This window comes from Chiloscyllium plagiosum, unplaced genomic scaffold, assembly GCF_037043375.1.
Source record: "Chiloscyllium plagiosum isolate Xiang-an unplaced genomic scaffold, Cpla_swu_hap1 HiC_scaffold_11, whole genome shotgun sequence".
In the NCBI taxonomy this organism is placed as follows: domain Eukaryota; kingdom Metazoa; phylum Chordata; class Chondrichthyes; order Orectolobiformes; family Hemiscylliidae; genus Chiloscyllium; species Chiloscyllium plagiosum.
The window spans coordinates 51,307,089-51,329,334 of record NW_028270149.1 but is presented as its reverse complement, the minus strand read 5'-3'; the positions used below and the strand labels follow the sequence as shown (position 1 = coordinate 51,329,334).

The 22,246-nt window shown below is 40.3% G+C and overlaps 1 protein-coding gene across 4 annotated transcripts in view; it reads left to right on the top strand.

Moving 5' to 3' along the window:
* Positions 1-679: 679 nt before the first annotated feature.
* Positions 680-22,246, top strand: part of ocrl (OCRL inositol polyphosphate-5-phosphatase) — a 117,900-nt gene continuing 96,333 nt past the window's right edge. For 2 of the 4 annotated variants that reach the window (XM_043704675.2, XM_043704674.2), the window contains exons 1-2: positions 685-834; positions 8,722-8,801. In XM_043704675.2, the coding sequence (XP_043560610.1) occupies positions 793-834; positions 8,722-8,801 (122 nt within the window). In that variant the 5' untranslated portion in view covers positions 685-792. Of the gene's footprint in view, positions 835-8,721; positions 8,806-22,246 lie in introns of those variants that run through there. The other 2 variants (XM_087992051.1, XM_043704678.2) reach the window with 2 other exon arrangements.

Sequence of the window (22,246 nt, the reverse complement as noted above, 5' to 3'; positions counted from 1 at the left end):
TTTCATCTTTTAGAATGGGTTGCAGGTTTTGGTTCATTAATGTGTAAATCCCAGAATATCTTTTAAATCATATTGTCAAGATAACTTAGACTCTAACCTCACAACTTTAATGCATTGTCTGAGCTGAAATGTCACTTTTTCTTATAAAACCTTAAGTCATCTCAAGAACGTGACGTAAAATAAGTTCTGGGATTTACATATTAATAAATCGAAACCTGCAACCCATTCTAAAAGATGAAAGACTGAACAGCAATCTAAGTTTGTTCAATATATTATTTCAGTTGCATGACACTGTAATCTTTTGCAATAAATTCTGCGTCTTATGGTCCTGCAATACAGCTACCTGATGAAGACCACGGCTCTGAAAATAAACCCGTTGGACTATAACCTTGTATCGTGTGATTTTTAATGTTCTCCACCCCCAATCCAACACCGGCACCTTCACATCAATGTTCGAGATGCCCTAATTAGAAACAATGTTATGAGAATTAGAAAAGCATTATATTTTGCAGCGTTCTTAAATACACTTTGTCGCTTATTTTGAGACTTAGTAAAACGTGCCATAATTAGACTGATGTGTGCAAACTCTGCTGCACTCCAGGATTGCACCAGCACGTGAAGGAAGGCAGCGCCGCACGCTCGAGGACGGAAGGTGGCGCCGCTCTTGGCCTGCCCAGTGGGAGGATCGAACTCGTTGGCGTTGGCTGACTGAAGCAATGTCGCCGAGGTGAAGGCACCGAGCTGTCGTCGGGAGTGCGCGGCGGCTCCGGGAGCTCCGCTTTGGGAGGCTTTATGGAGAAACCGGCACCGAGAGGACGGGGCAAGCCCGTGATAATATCCTTTCAACTTGGGGCGGATGTGGAGATTGAGATTTAGGGGCGGGCTGTAACACAGGGCCGGGATCCTGGCAACCGAGAAACATGACAGAAACAAGCTGCGGCTCGGGCTCGGGCTCGGGCTCGGGCTCGGGCCGGATCAAAGAGCTGGCCCAGTCCTGGGCCCGGCCAGAATCCTCCGAGCAGCGGCCACACTCCGGCCCAATACACTCCTTCCATCGCTGCGCCCTGCCCGTGATATGTTAGCCCTGTGGTTGCTGATCAGTGAAGCTTTGGTGTGTTTTTCTTTAATTTGTTTTGGAGAATTTATCCTGAACGCTTTGTTAGTTGCTAGAAAAGCTTTACTTGCAGAGTTTGCGGGAAAGGTTTGTTTTGTTGCTGAGTTGGTGCTCTGCAGTCCGCCCTTTATATGGCTTTGCCCCGCAATACTGATGCGTGAGATCATTAGTTTGGGATAAAGATACTTCGTTGTCGTTTGTAAACTTGTATATTAAACAGAATTGGCTAATTCAAAGTTCTCCAGTTTTGTATTGATGTAGTATTGACATATGCATAGATCAGTTAATCGATGTATGGTGTTAGCCCCCCGCAAAGTTTTGGACGAATCCGATGGCAAGCCCCTAAGAGGATCAAGCTGAATGGTGATGGATCATTGTACTGTGAGGCGCATCGCAACTGAACCTCATCCCACCTCCAACTGATGCCAGCGTATTTGGTTGGAATCGTAACATACCAAACGAGAGTAGGATTCCTGTTGTTTCCCTTCTCAGTTGTTTTATTCATTCGCGTTGTGAACGTTGCTGCAGCAATAATTGCCCAGAGGGCAATTAAAATTCCCTCCTGTAGCTGTGGCTCTGGAGGCACATGTAGGCCAGACTATGTAAACATAGAGTTTCCTTCCCTTGTGGACATTAATGAAGCATATAGGTTTTTCCAGCAATCATCAATGGTTTTGTGGTCATCATTAGACTCTTAATTCCAGGTTTTTATTGAATTCCAGGTCCCCAGAACATTACTTGTGTCTCTGGATTAATGCCCTGGCAATAATACCACAAGGCATTCACCTCCCTTAAGTAGAATTGTTTAAAATGTTTGTCAGTTTCAAGGTGTTGAAGTCAGTTGTACTTTTAATTACTACTCAGGTTAGATCATCTAACTAAGCATGCACAGACCTTCTCCTTTATAGCGTAACATAATCTCCCATTGTGCATTTGATCGCTTATTACAAAAATAGGTGGTGATAATGTTCTGATGCAAATACCAAATTGGACTATGAATTTATGCATTTGTTTGCATAAGTTCAGACAGAGTGTTCAAGATTAAAGTTTCCAACATTGTTATTCCAATATTATGATTGCTATATTTACCATATTCAAAGCAGGCCATTTGAAAGAAAGAACTTTGTTTGTGGTTCTCCATATCTCAGGTAAGGCAAGGAATTATGGAAAGCCCTTCATAGTAACCTCAGTTGGTGCAAGAATTGAACCCATGTTTTTAGTGTTCTGTTTTGCAAATCAGTTGTCCAGTCAACTGGGCTAACTAAGTTGAGTAGGTTTTTTAAAAAGACCCCAGTGGTTCAGTTTCTCATCAGGCATAAGTCGTCTTTATGCAACATGATTGATTTAGAAAACCACATCAATAAGCCTTCTGTTTGTACATCATTGATTCTGAAATCTTTCAGATGTTCTCTATTTTGACATGGTGGAAGTATAGTAAAGGCTATCCAAACTGATCTCTTGGATCGGAAGTGTAAACTGCAACAATAGAGCAAGGAAATTGAAGGAAAGAATTTTTGGAATATGTTCCTGAGTTATTCAGATTGCTAAAGGATACATGGCCAGGTAAGGTGGATTGTTAATGATTTTGAAGTCATAAATTTGACTGTTTGGTTCAGTTTTCACTTTGGAAGAGAATTTAGAACAGTTTACATTTAGGTGTGTTTTGTATGATTTGATGAATATCTGGAATGTGTCACCTGTGGAAAATGCAAAGGAACAAGAAATTTAGGATAGTAGATGTGGAGAAAGAGGGTTAGGAACATCTATGTGGTCTTTTGAGCCTTGGTTTACTCAGATGGTCTCCAATTTTTTTTCCCAGATCTTGTTTGTAACAGTTTTATTTTTCTATACAATTCCATATGTCCTTCATAACATGCTGTAATCACTGCCAGGCATCTATTCAATTTCTTTTTAATTTCCATAATGTTTATTCATATTTCTACATAAGTCAAACCATTTTTGATTAAAATTCACTGCACTTAATACTTGGTAAATCTTCTGCTTCTAACAGTAGCGTTAATATTTTGCAAGTAGAGTGGGTGTTAGAGTTGAGGTATCTTCTTTGTAATGTAAATAAACATAGAACTTTACAGTGAAATACAGGCCCTTTGGCCCTTGATGTTGCGCTGCCCTGTGAAACCAATCTCAAGCCCATCTAACCTACACTATTCCATTCTCATCCATATGCCTATCCAACAACCATTTAAATGCCCTTAATACCAGTGGGTCTACTACAGTTGCAGGCAGTGCGTTCCACGCCCCTACTACTCTCTGAGTAAAGAAACCACCTCTGACATCTGTCCTATATCTATCACCCCTCCATTTAAAGCTATGTCCCCTCGTGCTAGCCATCACCATTCAAGGAAAAAGGCTCTCGCTGTTCACCCAATCTAACTTTCTGATTATCTTTTATTTCTCAATTAAGTCACCTCTCAACCTTCTCTCATGTAACAAAAACAGCCTCAAGTCCCTCAATCTTTCCTTGCAAGACCTTCCCTCCATACCAGGCAACCTTCTAGTCTGAACCCTTTCCAACACTTCCACATCCTTCTTATAATGCAGTGACCAGAACTGAATGCAATACTCCAAGTGCAGTCACACCAGCGTTTTGTACAGCTGCAGCATGACCTCATGGTTCTGAAACTTGATCCCTCTACTAATAAAAGCTAACACACTGTATGCCTTCTTAACAGCCTTATCAACCTGGAGAAAGTGAGGACTGCAGATGCTGGAGATCAGAGTCGAGAGTGTGGTGCTGGAAAAGCACAGCCGATCAGGCAGCATCTGAGGAGCAGGAGAATCGACATTTCTGGCATAAGCCCTTCATCAGGAATGAGGCTTGTTAGTTGGAGCAGGGTCCCAATATATCACCACCAGAGATTTATTTCCCTCCCACCCCTTTCAGCATTCTGAAAAGATCATTCCCTCCATGACTCCCTCGTCAGGTCCACACACCCCACCGACCCACACCCCACTCGTGGCACCTTTCCCTGCCTCTGCAGAAAGTACAAAACCTGTGCCCACACCACTCCCCTCAGCTCCCTCCAAGGCCCCAAGGGATCCTTCCACATCCATCAGAAATTCACTTGCACCTCTCCCAATATCATCTACTGCATCCGTTGCACCAGGTGGGTCTCCTCTACATCGGGGAGACAGGACGCCTTCTTGCGGATCGTTTCAGAGAACATCTCTGGGACACCCGCACCCACCAACCCCACCACCCTGTGGCTGAACACTTCAACGCCCCTTCCCCCTCCCACTCCATCATGGGCATGCAGATCCTGGGCCTCCTTCACTGTCAAACCATTACCACCCAACGCCTGGAGGAGGAACGCCTCATATTCAGCCTTGGGACCCTGCAACCACACGGGATAAATGTGGGTTTCAACAGCTCCCCCCCCCCCCCCTTACATTATCCCAGTCCCGAGCCTCCAACTTGGCACCGTCCTCCGAACCCATCCATCACTGCCCCCTCTGACCTATCACCTTCTCCCTCACCTCCATACCTATCACTTTCCAGCTACCTCCCCCTCACCCCAACCCCCTCCCATTTATCTCTCAGCTCTGACACACAAGCCTCATTCCTGATGAAGGGCTTATGCCCAAAATATCAATTCTCCTGCTTCACTGATGCTGCCTGACCGACTGTGCTTTTCCAGCACCACACTCTCGAGCCCTATCAACCTGCGTGACAACTTGAGTGATCTATGTACATGGACACTGAGATCTGACTATCATCTACGCTACCAAGACTCTTACCATTCGCCCAGTACTTTGCATTCCTGTTACTCCTTCCAAAGTGAATCACCTCACACTTTTCTGCATTAAACTCCATTTACCTCCTCTCAGCCCAGCTCTGCAGCTTATCTATGTCCCTCTGTATCCTACAACATTCTTCGTAACTATCCACAACTCTACCGACCTTAGAGTCATCCACAAGTTTACTAACCCATCCTTCTATGCCCTCATCAAGGTCGTTTATAAAAATGACAAATAGCAGTGGACCCAAAACTGATCTTTGCAGTACACCACTAGTAACTGAACTCCAGGATGAACATTTCCCATCAACCACCACCCTCTGTCTTTTCAGCTAACCAATTTCTGATCCAAACTACTATATAGCCCTCAATCCCATGTCTATGTATTCTGTGCAGTAGCCTCCCATGGGGAGCCTTGTCAAACGCCTTACTGAAATCTACATACACCACGCCAACTGTTTTACCCTCATCACCTGATTGGTCACCTTCTCAAAGAACTCAATAAAGTTTGAGAGACACGACCTACCCTTCACAAAACCATGTTGACTATCCCTAATCAACTTATCCTTATCAAGATAATTATAAATCCTATATCTTATAATCTTTTCCAACACTTTACCCACAACTAAAGTAAGGCTCACTAGTCTATAATTACCAGGGTTGTCTCTACTCCCCTTCTTGAACAAGGGAAAAACATTTGCTATCCTCCAGTCTTCTGGTACTATTCCTGTAGACAATGACAACATAAAGATCAAAGCCAAATGCTCAGCAATCTCCTCCCTGGCTTCCCAGAAAATCCTAGGATAAATCCCATCCAGCCAAAGAGATTTATCTATTTTCACACTTCTCATAATTTCTAACACCTCCTCCTTGTGAACCTCAATTCCACCTAGTCTAGTAACCTGTTTCTCAGTATTGTCCTCAACAGCATTGTCTTTTTCCAGTGTGAATACTGACGCAAAATATTCATTTAGTGCTTCCCCTATCTCCTCTGATTCCACACACAACTTTTCACTAATGTCCTTGATTGGTCCTAATCTTACTTTGGTCATTCTTTTATCCCCTATATACCTATAGAAATCTTTAGGGTTTTCCTTGATCCTATCTGGGGAATGTCCCTTCCTGGGCTTGTCTTAGCTCTCTCTTTAGTTCTTTCCTGGTTACCTTGTAACTCTCAATCGCCCCAACTGAGCCTTCACATCTCATCCTAACGTAAGTCACCACCTTTCTCTTGCAGAGTGATTCAACTTCCTTAGTAAACCACGGCTACTGCACTCAACAACTTCTTCCCTGTCTGACAAGTCCATATTTATCAAGGATGCACAGTAACTGTTCCTTGCAAAAACTCCAAATTTCAATTGCACCCATGCTCTGCAGTTTCCTTCCCCATTCTATGCATCCTAAACCTTGTCTAATCACATTGTAATTACCTTTCCCCCAGCTGTAGCTCTTGCCCTCCAGTGTATATCTATCCCTTTCTACCATGAAAGTAACCATAACTGAATTATGATCACTATCACTAAAGTGCTCACCTACCTCCAAATCTAACACCTGGCTGGGTTCATTACCCAGTACCAAATTTAATGTGGCCTTGCCCCTTGTTGGCCTGTCTACATACTGTGTCAGAAAACCCTCCCGCACACAGTGGACAAAAACTGATTCATTTAAAGTACTTGAACTATAGTATTCCCAGTCAATATTTGGGAAGTTGAAGTCCCCCATAACTATCCTGTCACCCTCGCTCCTATCAAGAATCATCTTTGCTATCTATTCCTCTACATCTCTGGAACTATTTGGTACATTTGAACACATACATCATGTTCTGTAATATATTGAGTTAAAATCAGGGAACTCCTTTCCGATCAGCACTGTAGATGTTTCTTTGAGTGGTCCAAGAAGGCAGCTCAGTACTACATTAAGGGCAATAAGGGATAGGCAATAAATGTGAGCCTAGTCAGTGATGTCTGTATCCCACAAATGTATTATAAAAGGCCATTGTGCAATGATATAAATTGTGACCCTGTTTACTGGCCTGTGCAGATGTGGTTCAGTGATTATGCTTTCCCATCTTAAGTGAGAATGACCCACGTTGAAACCTCAATGCTGTGCATACTCTTAAGTTGGCAATACTGTATAATACTCAGCGAATACTGTATTCTTAAGTTTTTGTCTTTCTGGTGCAATATTAAACTGAAGCTCGTTTTGCCTCAATTGAGCAAAACAATCTCTTGGCATAATTCAGAAGAAATTGCTGATGTTGGCCTGAGCATTATTCATCCCCACACTAGTTTCACCAAAAATTGAGTAGTTGATCATTTATTCAATTACTGTTTGTGCAATTGAGAGAGAGGAACAGATTTAAAAGTACAAAAATATCTCATTGGTTGAACTTTTATTCCCTTCAAAATATTCAGTGAAGAAAGATATTACATGCCTTTCATTTGTTTGTCGCAATATTGTAATTTTGTAAAATTAGATTTTGGAATTTTACAGGCAATTTTATAATACTCCATATTCATCATTATGCTTGTGGACAACCTAACTAAATGATACTTGCCACCTGTAACATTCTCGGCTGATAGTTGGGGAATTGTGCTGTGATTATTATATTTACCAGTGGGAGAAGCAACTGGCACAAATTGAAGAAAGCATGGTGAAAAATATTTAAATATGTATTTAAATACATATGTATATGTATTTTGACAAATAGAAATGCATACGTTTTATTCAGTATGAATTGTAATCAGATTGCTTTAAAAATCTTGAATTTGTATTAAAAGCAAATGGTATCTTTGGTTAATAATCTTTTCATTGAAAACAAAATTCATGGCATTACAGTTTGTAAGTTTAATATTGCGTTCTTCAGTACAGTGAAGGACTTGTTAATACTTAATTGTGCATCTTTTCTGAGACATAGTTTTGAGCTTTGCTATCATTACAGAATGAAGGGCAACATCAAGTTATTTCAACATCAAGATAGGTAATAATGCATTTTGCAAATGTTCCGTAAACTGTTTGCATCTAGCTTACACATATCCAGTTGACGCAACCACTAATAGTTTTCTGGAAAAAACAAGTAAAATCCAGGGTTTTAATTCAGGTTGAGGTGGTGAAAATGTTTTAGTCAAGATAATAAAAGACTAATTAATTATGATAGATAAAATTGAGTGACTTTTCTTAGTTATTCATGGAATAATGCATGATGCATTTGATACTATCATACTCCTTACTACATTACCTTAAACAATAACATTAATATATTTTACTACATTAAAAAAAACAGCTCGTATCCTCTAATTCAAAATTTATCAGTGATTCTAAGTGACATTAGATATCAGTTTAAATTTATGCACTCTAGAATTTGTCTTTATAACTAAAACATTAATCATATGCAATGCTTTTGTTTTATTTCAGTTTGTTATATTCAGATTTTCAGTTCAAAAGTGAGAATCAAGTTAGAAACTGGCCTCAATTTTTGCCTTTTATTTAAATTTGTTTCATTTGGAATTTTAGGTGTCACTTTAGATTTTGATTGGTATTAGACTTGTTTTGTCACTATTTTGTATTTTTGAAATTTAAGTGAGCGAAAGGGAATTTTCAATGCAGGACCAATGAAGGCTATAACCAAATTGCTATATCCCTTGATTCAATTGGTGTCTTTAGTTTCCTCACTTTTTTTCTTTCTCTGCTGCATCCAACTTCAAATCTAATTTTTGTACATCTGTATTTGCTGAAAGGTGAAATTTGGATGTAGATATTCCTAAAGAATGACGATAATTACTACTTTGATTACATGTTTACTTGTGTCCTCGTTGAACTGAAATATATGGTTCCTTAATAATTTGAAAAGCTGTCAATGGTTCTGAGCTGAAAGATGGGCTGAAAGTACCTAGAGTTTTGTATCTCATTGAAAACAAAGGTGAATATGAGTAAGTATGTACATGTTTTTATTTGGCTTTGTATTTGTTGTGATTTATTCAAGTTGATCTGCTATTCGATAGAATATGTCAGAAGTTTACCTCTTGTTTAGATATGACTGTCTAAATGCACATACATGAGTCTTTTTGATATGCTTGTGTGATCTATCGATTAGAAGCCTGGATTTGAATCTCTTTACCACCAAACAGTCCTATGTGTAAGAAACATCTGACAGCAAGAGACTGGGTATAAGTGAACGCCATTTCCTTGCTCCTTTTCAGATAAATCAGAGTCTACTTGTTTTGACATTGCCAAGATGTTTGTAAGGTGCTGTGCAAGTGAATGTCCTTGCTTTGCAGTCAATGCACACCAACTTAAGAAAAGATGTTGAAGTTATGGAATTGTCTACCCCCAGAGTACCAGGCATGTTTGATCAATGGATAAATTGCTGAATTGTTAGACAGCAAGGGAATTGAGTTACATGGGTATAGGGTGCAGTAGTGGACATCATTAGCTTAAACAAATACAGCATTGGTTTAAAAATATAAATGGAAATTATTGAATGATAGATCAGACAACAGAGACAATTATGACCTTCTCCTGCTCTAATTTGTGTTATGTTATCAAATTCATGTTTTCTGAGATGTGTATCTCTAGAAATTCCATGTTTTTTTTTGTGTTGCTGCCTCTAAACAACTTTATTCCGTATACTGAACCCTGCTATATGCTGTCTGCAAGCTTATTGTTCCCCTGCACACTCTATAACTCTTCTATCACCTAGTCCCCACCCCAGCACCCCTCCCCAACCTATTGCCACATTCAGAATGCATTTTGGCAGGTTTTTATTTTCCTCCAGACTGAGTCTCTGCCAGTTATGTTGTAATCGGAAACTGAAGGCAGCTTCTGCTTTTGTTTTTTTTAAATGCAAAATGTTGCAAATATTAGGCAAAATACATGAGAGCCACTTCTGACTGTTAGAAATAGTAAAATCCTCTACTGCCAGTCTTTCTTTTATCTCGCCATAATAGAGGATAATAGTTTTTGGATTATTGCAACTTAATTCTCTAATGTTTGTTATAGGTTTGGTGAAGAGAAAGATGATCAGCCAGTGTTGTTAGTTGTGAGATTTGTTATTTTGAGGATCATAGTTTGAAATCTATTTCCATTTATATTTTTAGACCTGTGCTTTTTTAAAAACTCTAAATGAGCTTTGTGATTCCAGGGTATATTTCCCCTTTGATTTTGTGCAATGTTCAACTTTATTAATGTTATTTTTATCCAGAAGCAAAAATCTGTCCCTGCCCATCTAACCTGTATGTAATTCCAGTTCCACCCCATAATAGGTAGTGTTTAAATCTCAAGTCCACAAGTGGTCTAACCACTCAGTTGTATGAGTCAAATACCAGTATGATAATAAGATGACAAATCACCACCTCTTTTGTAACCATGGGCAAGGACTAAATGTCAGATCTGAAAGTGGCACTCAAATCCAAGAAGGAATTAAATGTAATCTTGTGTTAAACTGGTCCTGACTACATCCTTTCTTGATAGTAAAACAATGCATTCGCACGAAATCTACCAACTTGCATGACTAGCATTGCACATTGTATACTGTCTTTTTACTGGCTGTAATGAAATTGTTACTGTTTATCTTTTAAATGATGAAAAGGCAATTGTAGTCAGTTGCAATATTATGTGCATCATTTTTAGATTGCAAACTATTGGAATGATTTTTGTTAATATTGTCAGAGTATTTAGACTACAATTATTCTGTGGACTGAGAATGCCACTCTTCCTGCTGACTGCATCAGACTCTTGTGATATGTGCTGAAATGCGGATAAGGAGGAAGACAAGATTGCTTGCTATATAATAGTGAAAATATGTTTCATTTATTGAATTCCATTAACGGTAATTTATATAGAAACTTTCATGAAACAATATGTTCCAAACCTTGGATAAAGGAGTTCTTGGAAATGTTGAGACAGTGGTAGAGAAGTTAAGGGAGGTGACCGAAGTAAACTTAAAGAATTACATTTTGAAGAATTTGGATGAAGAGGAGAGAGATACGGTGATGAGATCCAAAAAGAGAGTTCTGGAATATAAAGATTTTGCATCTGAAGAATCTTAGACATTGGCCAAAAAAAACACAACAAATGAGGCACGAAAGGATGCATACATGGGGTTGGGAAGCCCATTCCTGACTTTCATCTATTAAAGGCCTGTGATTGTATTTGAGTGATCGGGCTTTAGGTTAGAAATCCATGGGGTCTCACAACAAAGGTTCAAATCCTGCTGACTACACTTCTCACCCACTACAAAGAGGAAGCGGTGGTGTAGTGATAATGTCACTGGGCTAGTAATCCAGAGACCCAGATCAATGGGTTCACATCCCATCACTTTACCCAACTTGAATGTTACATAGTATTGAGAAAGTTGATGAAGTGATCTCTTCATTTTAGATATGAATTGTGTACAGTTAATATTTTTGTGTTCTGTTGATAAGTTCTGATGTGAACACAGTGGTCAGGAGAACACTGGAACAGTAGGCTATTTGGAACTTTGGGCCTGCTCTGCCATTCAGTTAAATCGTATCTTATTTGTACCCGTGCTGTTTAGCGTGCTTTTGTTCTCTGTCCCTTGATTCCCTTGCCCAACAAAAGTCTGTTAATAATCTTAAATCTCAATTGCCCTACATCCATAGTTTTTTTGAAAGAGCAAGTTCAAAATTCCATTGTGCTCTCTATCCCAGTTCCTCCTACCAGAGGGAATAGCTTATCCCAACCATATCGAGTCAAATCATCATTTTAAACACCTCAACATTTCTATCATCTAAACCCCAAGAAATATAAAACATGTTTATGAAACCTGTTCTTTAAATTCTTTACTCTGATTTCTATCTACATTAGAAGTTATTATGCCAAAAACTGAACATATAAACCAGGTGGGGTCTCCTGAAGACTAAACACAACTGAAACATCATTTCTGTACTTCTGAATTAGTGTTTCCCATCCTGAATATGAGTATGATTGGAATACCATGTCTCTGAACTAGTAGCTTAGCAGCCTCAACTAATGATCCAAATATGTGATCCTGTCACAGTAGCTGGGGGATTCAGTCAATTAAGTAAAATCTAAAATAAGAGATTAGATTCAGTAATGTTCACCATGATTGCTGGGATATCTTCGAAATCTATCTGTTCACTAATGTTTGTTAAGAAAGGAACTCTGTCATCTTTGTTAGGTAGGAAAACCAGATGTCCCATTCAGCAACCACCTAGGTTTGGAATACAGGTTGTCCTAGTATATCACGCGTTTCATTAACGCACATTCGCGATGATGCGATTGACAAGTTGGCGACACTGCTTCTAAAGTGCAAATTTTTAAAATGTATATTTGCTGTAATGCGGTTATATTGTCAATACTTAAAACACCGTATTTAAAGCGCGATTTTTCTATGATGCGGGGTTGCACAAGAACACAACCGTCACGTTATAGAAGAATTACTTGTATTAAAAAACCATTTCCAGGTCATTTGTTCCTTATAATTCCAAGAACTTCTAGAGACTTGTACCAAAATTGGAATTGGAGAAAAAGCCTGATACTATCATACCTGTTCCAGTGCCCTCACCAGATGGCCTGGCCTGAAGGTGGTAACGCACTCATATTTATAGTCAGTCATGTAGTGGTCCTGGTATTTAACTTGCAAGTAGTGACTCCAGAAACCAATTGGTTTCATGGCATCAGGTCAAACATAGGTAAAGAAGTCGCCTCCTCATTACAACCTGGTATGCTTCCTTTGCTGGTGAATTAATGCTTCTCTGTATTTAATACCTTTGAAGCAACATATAACAAGGGCTCAGAATGAATTCTGGATAAGGACTTCAAGCTTATCACCAAGAGTAGCTGAATAGCATTACTGATTTAAATATATAAAAGTATATAAATGTTCTGCCATATTCTGTCATGAATGGCGGTGAGCAGTTAAACAACTAATGGAAAGCAGCAATGTAACTAAATAAAAAAATCCTTGATACCACCTATAAGGAAGCGAGTGCAAAAGATTGAAACATATGCAACTAGTTTCTCCTAAAAATGTGGAGGTTATGTGTTACTGCCTCCTCTTGAGCTCCCACAATCACAGAATCTAGTAGTCAAACTATTTTGATTCTCTCCATGCAATATCAGAAACAGCTGGATACATGAAAGGCAAATGGGGTCCTGACAACAGTCTGGCTACAGTGCTGAACACCTGTGCTGCAGAGCTAGCTGCACCTGTAACCAAGCTATTCCAGTACAATTACCAAAGCATCGACCAAAGAAGTGGAAGTTTTTTCCCAGGTATTCCCTGTCTTCTTAAGGCAAGGCAAATAAAATCCAGTCAATTTGCACACCATCAGTTCATTTCAATTGTCAGCGAAATTTAAGGTGTTATTGGTAACAGTACCAAGTATTTGCTCATTAATCTGACAATCAGTGCTTAGTTTGTTCTTACAGCCTTTAAACAAATATGGATTAAAGAGCTGATTTGTGGAAGTAACTGCCCTTGACATCAAGACAGCATGTGACTGACTGTGCCATCAAAGGGCACGTGTAAAATTTAGTTCATTAAGAAAACTATTCTTTAGTTGCCATCATACTTGACTCAAAGAAGGATGGCAGTGGTTTATGGAGGACAATTATTTGCACACCAAGACATTACTGAAGGAATTCCTGCAGGGACTTTCCTCAGTCCAACCATTCTCATCTGCCTCGAGGTTTGAAGTGAGAATGTTCACCATTGAATATAATGTTTTCCTACTTCCCTTTGTGATGAGAATATTGTTGGCTAGGCCAGTATTATTGCCCATCCTTAAATGCACTTGAGCAGATGTCAGTGAGTTGCTTTCTGTAAAGTCTAGAAAAAGAGGCTAGATTCAGTCATGTTGACCACAGTCGCTGGGTTGTCTTAGAAATCTGCCTCATTTTCTATATGCTAGCTATAAGGTTATAGCACGTTCAGCTGACTTTCGTGTAGTTACTTGATTTTCTTGACACTGCAATGTACATCAAAAATATCTGCTTTAAGTGTTGCGTAAAAGATCAAAAAGCTGTGTGAGATTTGGAATTGGTTGAGTGTTTGTTGACTTATTGAGTTACGAAGTACCACATTGTGCATTTGTTGAGGTGGAGAACAGTTTAGGTAAACTGTATAGTCTACATAAATTAGCATATTATTTACTAAATGTTCCAGCTAAGCTGCGACAAGTTGAAATACACCACACATTACGAACAATGTTCAGAACTTCGAGTCTCTGGACTCTATTAATGCTGTTTTCTCTTCACAGATGATTGTCAGACCTATTGAGCTTCTCCAGCAAGTTCTGCTTTTTTTGTTATCTATTTTTGCTTAATCTGTTTCCTGTTAACAAGATAATATTCATTTATACCAACAGATTACTTTCTGTAGCATGAGCTTTTATTTTACACAGTAATGTTTGTTGTGGCATCTTTATCAAATGCCTTCTGGAAATCTAAGCATAGTACATCCAGTGGTTCCCTTTCTCTTTCACAAAAGCATGTTCAGTTTGTCTGCCATTTTCTTATTTTTTCCTTAGAATGAGTGTCTGGGAATTAATATAGGACAGGCAGTCATTTTTAAAATTTTTAGATTTTAATATGAACAGGTGACAAGATTTTCTATGTTTCTAGCATAATAGGAGTGTAGTTTTTCCCCATTTTTATTTTTCTCAATTTTGTTTTTAGTTGTTTATGTTCTGTCCAATCTTTTGACCTGCAGTCTGTGTTTTCACAATTATTTGCAATTTAATTATCAATGGATATTGGGTCTGCTGCTTAAACTTTTCCTTTCTCTTTGAAATGTAATTGTTCTGTGTATTCTGAAATATCCTTTGAAATATCTGCCACTGCATCTCTATTATCTTATTCCTTAACTACATACAATTATATATGAAATAAGAGTAGAAACACATCTTTTAATCCTTCAAGCCTTTTCTATCATTCAGTAAGATCATGGTTGATCTGTTTGTGTTTTCACTTCCACCTTCCTCTCTTCACCCTCCATTTATTTCTCTAAATGTTATATAAAGGAAATCAGGTGAAAGTGGAAAAAGTGTCAAAAACACAAAATTAATGGTGTTTTATTTCAATATGTGCAGCATTCAGAACAACAATGAAGTCATGGCACAAATTGAGGTCTGATCTTGTGTCCAGACACAGTTACAAGGAGATCAAAGCTTAGGGGTATGTGACTGTTGGAAAGAACAGGAAGGATGGTGGGGGTAACTTTTTCATTTAAGGATTGGAATAAGCATGATGGGGCAAAATTACCTTGGATTGTGAGATGTAGAATCAGCATAGATGGAGGTAAGAAATAACGAGGGGAAGAAGATAATGGTTGGAGTCGTCTATTGGGCCTCTAACAGTAGCTACATTGTAGAACAGAGAATAAATCAGGAGATAATGAAGCAAGTAGAAAAGGCAGTTCATTAATCGTGGGTGACTTAGACTTTGTAAATTGGGAAAATCAAATTGCCAGCCGTAGCCACAAGGGAGAATTCATAATATATTCAGGGCAGTTTCCAAGAACGTTTTGTAAATCCTACCAGATACTAGGCTATTTTGGACCTGGTGATGTGCAATGAGGTTTAATAAATTAGCTGAGCAAAATATTCCTTTGATAACAGTGTCCATTATATGGTGGTAGTAAGCATTCAGTTTGGGAGTGAAATACATGCTTCAGGGAAAAAGAACAGTTCGCTTAACATAAGGGTAATTGCAAAGGAATTGGGGCAGAGTTGGCTGAGCTGAGCTGGACTAGGAAAGGGGTCTAGCTGAGCAACAGTGGAGGAACAATGACTATTTAAGAAAATAGTTCATCATGCACAGCAAAAATATAAAAATAACAGTGCCATAATTCTACTGTTTAATGGAGAGAGGTGACTGGTGATGGTTTATCCTGAGAGTCCCATTGTCAAGCGAGGGGATAGGTTGTGAAGAGCGTTCTTCATGGCAACCGTAGCTGGTACAGGAATTGAACCACACTGTTGATGTCACTCTGAATTGTAAACCAGCCATCCAGTCAACTGAACTAATTCACCTCCTGACAAGAATAGATATATTTCAGCGAGGAAGAAGGATTCTAAAAAGAGGATAAACCATGGTTAACCAAGAAAGTTAAGGATACCATCAAATTGATAGAATTAGCCTACCAATGTAACATCCTTATTCAAAAAGGGAGAGAGGCAATGAACATAACCATAAGCTAGTTTTTTAAAACATGTCATTGGGAAAATGTTATAGTCTATTATAAAGATGTCGCAGAAGGGAATTTAGAAAAGACAGTACAGTAATCATGGGAGAAACTTGGGTCAGATACAATTGTACTAAATTTAAATATGGGGATTTACAAAGGAATAAGGGCAGAGTTGACTGAACTGGGAGGGCTTTGCCTGTAATGTCAACTCTCCTGCTCCTTGGATGCTGCCTGACCTGCTGTGCTTATCGCCACACTTATCGAATCTGACTCTACAGCATCTGCAGTCCTCACTTTCTCCTGGACTGGGAAAAAAGTTTAGCAGCCAAGATGGTTGAGGAACAGTAGCAGATATTTAAGGAAATGGTTCATGGCCCACAATGAAAATAGATCCCAATGAGAAAATAAAATGAGGGATAAGCCTACTGAGGTTAACCAGGGAATATAGGGATAACATCATATTGAAAGAAAAATAAACCCAGTGTGCCAAAAGGTGATCTCAAGAAAAAGTAGGAGAATATGAACTTTGAGAGTTAACTTGCAAATAATGTCACGATGGATAGCAAATGATTCTTTAGAAAGGGAGCAAGAGTCTGGATAGAGTTATGTTACAAAGGAAATTTTCAAGATGGAAACCTGTAACCTGTGGAGTACCACAAGTATCTGTGCTGAGTCCACAATTATTTATAATGTGTGTTAATGACTTGCGTGAGGAAAGTGAGTGTACTATAATTTGCAGATGAGACAAAAACAAGTGGTGAGGCTGACACGTTAAGCTAGTGGTCAAAACATGGCAAATGGAATTTAATTTGGGGAAATCTGAGGATGCACTTTGGTAGGAAGAATAGAAGAACTGAATCTTATATAACTGGAGAGGAAGACTGAGAAAGCTACAGCGCAGGGATTTGAGAGTGCAAAATTCTCAAAAAGCTAGCACAAGTTCAGGGAATGGGGAAGGCAAGTGGAATGTTTAATTTCAAAGGGAATGGAATATAAAGATTTAAAGTTGCCAGGGCTGGAGAGTTTGAGCTATAGGGAGAGGCTGAGTAGACTGGGACTATTTTCCCTGGATCATGAGAGACTGAGGGGTGACCTTATAGAGGTCTGTAAAACATGAGGGGCATAGGTAGGATAAATAGACAAGGACTTTTCCCTGGGGTGGAGGAGTCCAAAACAAGAGGGTATAGGTTTAAGGTGAGAAGGGAAAGATTTAAAAGGGGACCTAAGGGACAACATTTTCATGCAGAGGATGGTGCATATATTGAATGAGCTGCCAGAGGAAATGGTGAAGGTTAGTACAATTACAACATTCAAAAGATATTTGGATGGGTATATGAATAGGAAGAGTTTAAAGGGATAGGGACCAAATGCTGTCAAATAGGACTAGATTTATCTAGGATATTTGGTTGGTGTGGACGAGTTGAACCGAAGGATCTGTGCTGTACATCCCTATGACACTATAAAAATAGGAAAGTCTATCTTAAACTGAGTCAGACCACAGCTGGAAATTGTGAAAAGTTTTGGTCCCTTTGTAATGCCAGTATCTTTCTTTGATAGGCAGTCCAAAGAAGATTCATTAGGTTGACCCTGAGAATGGAGGAATTTTCTGATGAGGAAAGGTTAGTTAGGTTGTCTTGTACTCATTTCAGTATAGAAGCATGAGATGCAATCTTATTGAAAGATAAGATTCTTTAGGGGCTTGGCAGTAGAGCCAGAGAGGTTATTTACCCTTTTGAAAGAGTCTGGGACTTGCGGTGTGGGGGGGGGGGGGGGGGGTGAGAGGAGCTGGACATTAATCTGAGTAATAGAGGATGTGTTGGTTGTCATCTTGCAAAATTCTGTAGCTTCTTAAACAGTTCTGGCAGATTGGGGGGTAATACACGTATCCTCACTGTTTCAAATAAGAAGGAAGAAAACCAGGAATTACAGTCTGGTTAGCTAACAGAGCCTAGAGATGTACTCCACTCCTAGCTGGGAGTCTAGGTATTTTCTAATCAAACTATTCAGAGATATTATTACACACCTCTGCAGTGGAACTTGAACCCAGGCCTCCTGGTTCAGAAGTACAGCCATGGAATGTTTAATAAAGAATGTGACATCAGCACACATTGAAACTGCCAATGGCATCGCACACAGCATGGATTAGGTAAAAAAGGAAATTGTTTGACAAACCTGTTGGAGTTTTTTTGAGGAAATAACTAGTAGAATGGATGAAGAAATACCAGTGGATCTGGTGTATTTTGACTTGTGATAAAGTCCCACATTAGACGTTATTGTGTAAAATCAAAGCATATGAGATTGGTGGTAATAAACAAATGGATTAAGAATTTGTTAGCAGACATGAAACAGTAAGAATAATGGGTTATCTTTGAAGTTGGAGCTTAAAAATGTGTTGCTGGAAAAGCGCAGCAGGTCAGGCAGCATCAAAGGAGGAGGAGAATCGACGTTTCGGGCATAAGCCCTTCTTCAGGACTTCTCCTTCTCCTTGGATGCTGCCTGACCTGCTGCGCTTTTCCAGCAACACATTTTTAAGCTCTGATCTCCAGCAGTTCTCACTTTCTCCTACTATCTTTTGAAGTTGAAAGTGTTGACAAGTGGAGTACTGCAGAGATCAGCATTTGTGTCCAGCTATTGAGAATACCTATCAATGAGTTGGATGGTGGAATTGAGTAATATTTCAAAGTTTGCTGACAACACCAAACCTAAGTAGCAATGACAGTCGTGAGGAGGACATAACGACTTCAGGATAATTTTAGACAAGTCAAATGAGTGGGCAAAAAAATTGTAGATGCAATAACGACATGGATAAATATGCATTCTTTACATTGAAGGAAAAAACCAGAATGGCAAAATATTATTTAGATAGTGGGAAATTGGAAAATGTTGATCTACAAATGAATTTTGTTGTCCCTGTGCATCAGTTGTCAGAAGCAAGCATGCAGGTACAGCAACCATGGCATGTTGGCCTTCAGAATTTGTACAGTGCTTTGGTCAGATCACACCTGAAGCAATTACTTGCAGTTTTGGCCACTTTGCCTTGTTAACAATATATTTGCTTATGAATGTTCACAAAATTAATTCCTCCAATTATGGGTTGGTTGTACAATGAGAAAGTGGGTAGGCTAGTCCTGTATTTATTGTATTTTAGAAGCATGAGAGAATCTCTCAAAATTCTGACAGGCTGGTCAGACTGGATGGACGGACGATGTTTCTCTGGCTAGGGGATCTAGAACAAGGGATCGTGGTCTCCGGATTGGATTGAGATAAGGCATTTCTTCATTTAGGATGGTGAACCCGTGGGGTTTTCTTCCAATAAACTTTGGAAGCAAAATCACTGACAATTTTAGATTAGATTCCCTACAGTGTGGAAACAGGCCCTTCGGCCCAACAAGTCCACACCGGCCCTCCAAAGAGTAACCCACCCAGACTCATTTCCCTACATTTACCCCTGACTAATGCACCTAACACTGTGGGCAATTTAGCATGGCCAGTTCTCCTGGCTTGCACATCTTTTGGAATGTGGGAGGAAACCGGATCATCCGGAGGTAACGCACGCAGACACAGGGAGAATGTGCAAACTCCACACATTTACCCAATGGCCAGAATCAAACCTGGATCCCTGGCTCTGTAAAGCAGCAGTGCTAACCACTGAGCCACTGTGCCGCCCGAAAGAAATAGATATCCAGAAGTTAAATGCCTCACTGATAATGAGGAGGGTGCAGGACTATGATGTTAAGTTTGAGAATCAGCCATGACATTGTTGAATGGCAGAGTGGAATCGATGGTCTGAATTGGCGATTCCTGATCCTATTTTCTATGTACAATACAAAGGATAGCAACTCATTAGCCACTTTTTGTGCTGTAACTGCGTACTAATGTTTTGGGATTCCCGTACTAGTATACCTAGATCTTTGTACATGTTCAGATTTCTGCAGTCGTTTTAGAGACATGGAGATGTACAGCATGGAAACAGACCGTTCGGGCCAACCTGCCCATACCGACCAGATATCCCAACCCAATCTACTCCCAGCTGCCAGCACCCGGTCCACATCCCTCCATTTATGACTGAGATGGAAAAGAGTATCTTGTTTCTCAAGATAAATTATTTGCGTTCCTTCCCTGAAACTGATTTATTTGCGTTTTAGAAGTTATTTTGATGTATTACAGCAGATTTTTTGATATTTTGTTGCAAATAGCCTTGTTCTTCCTTGTATACAGCCTTTCTTCTGTCTTAAGTTTAGATAGTAAAGGAATTTTCTAACCTTTCCCACAAAAAAATCCTGAAGAAAATGATTTTAAATGTAGCACTGGCACTACCCCCCACCTTTTCTTCCGCTACGTTGATGACTGTATCGGCGTTGCCTTGTACTCCCACGAGGAGGTTGAACAGTTCATCCACTTTACCAACACTTTCCACCCCAATCTCAAATTTACCTGGACCTTCTCAGACTCCTCCCTCCCCCTCCTAGACCTTTCCATTTCTATCTCGGGCCACCGAATCAACACGAACATTTACTATAAACCGACCGACTCCCACAGCTACCTAGACTACACCTCCTCCCACCCTGCCCCCTGTAAAAACGCCATCCCATATTCCCAATTCCTTTGTCTCCGCTGCATCTGCTCCCAGGAGGACCAGTTCCAATACCGTACAACCCAGATGGCCTCCTTCTTCAAAGACCGCAATTTCCCCCCAGACGTGATCGACGATGCCCTCCACCGCATCTCCTCCACTTCCCGCTCCTCTGCCCTTGAGCCCCGCCCCTCCAATTGCCACCAGGACAGAACCCCACTGGACCTCACCTACCATCCCACCAACCTCCATATACATCGTATCATCTCGTCATTACCGCCACCTCCAAACGGACCCCACCACCGGGGACATATTTTCCTCCCCTCCCCTATCAGCGTTCCGAAAAGACTGCTTCCTCCGTGACTCCCTCATCAGGTCCACACACCCTACCAACCCAACCTCCACTCCCAGCACCTTCCCCTGCAACCGCAAGAATTGCAAAACTTGCGCCCACACCTCCCCCCTTACTTCCCTCCAAGGCCCCAAGGGATCCTTCCATATCCGCCACAAATTCACCTGCACCTCCACACATCATTTACTGCATCCGCTACCTCCTCTATATTGGGGAGACAGGCCGCCTACTTGCGGAAGGTTTCAGAGAACATCTCTGGGACACCCGGACCAACCACCCCGTGGCTCAACACTTCAACTCCCCCTCCCACTCCACCAAGGACATGCAGGTCCTTGGACTCCTCCATCGCCAGACCATAGGAACACGACGGCTGGAGGAAGAGCGCCTCATCTTCTGCCTCGGAACCCTCCAACCACAAGGGATGAACTCAGATTTCTCCAGTTTCCTCATTTCCCCTCCCCCCACCTTGTCTCAGTCCCAACCCTCGAACTTAGCACCGCCTTCCTAACCTGCAATCTTCTTCCTGACCTCTCCGCCCCCACCCCCACTCCGGCCTATCCCCCTCATCTTGACCTCCTTCCACCTATCGCATTTCCAACGCCCCTCCCCCAAGTCCCTCCTCCCTACTTTTTATCTTAGCCTGCTGGACACACTTTCCTTATTCCTGAAGAAGGGCTCATGCCCAAACCGTCGATTCTCCTGCTCCTTGGGTGCTGCCTGACCTGCTGTGCTTTTCCAGCAACACATTTTCAGCTAGCAATATCTTTGGTCAATATAAGCTCTAAAGTCCTCAGTATCCAGAGCACAAAATGACCTCCTTCAGTATGAAAAAATAAAATTCATCTCAAGTAACGTTATTCATTCAATTGTTACTTATTCTATTTTACGTTGACGATAATAATTTTCTTACAATTTTTAATGGCTGATATTTTGTAAACTTTTTTTTTGTAAACTCTACAATGCTTCACATTTATGCTTGAATATTGTAGTTCGGTAGCAGGACCAGGTAAATGACAAATCGTTTCTTTTTCTCTCTCTCTCTGTCTCTCTCTCTCTCTCTCTCTCCCATCGTTTCCTCTCTCTTTTGTATGTTTCTTTCTCCACAGGACCTTGAACTTTATGGTCCCGTAATCTAATGTCATTTGATATGGGTTTCCTGCTGTGCTTGGCACACTATAGTTCCAGAGTAGGAGGGGACAAAACAATTCTCTTGTTATAGCGCACTTCAGTGTATTACCAGATGAAATTTACATTTCGGGCTCCCTTTTGAGGGAGACCT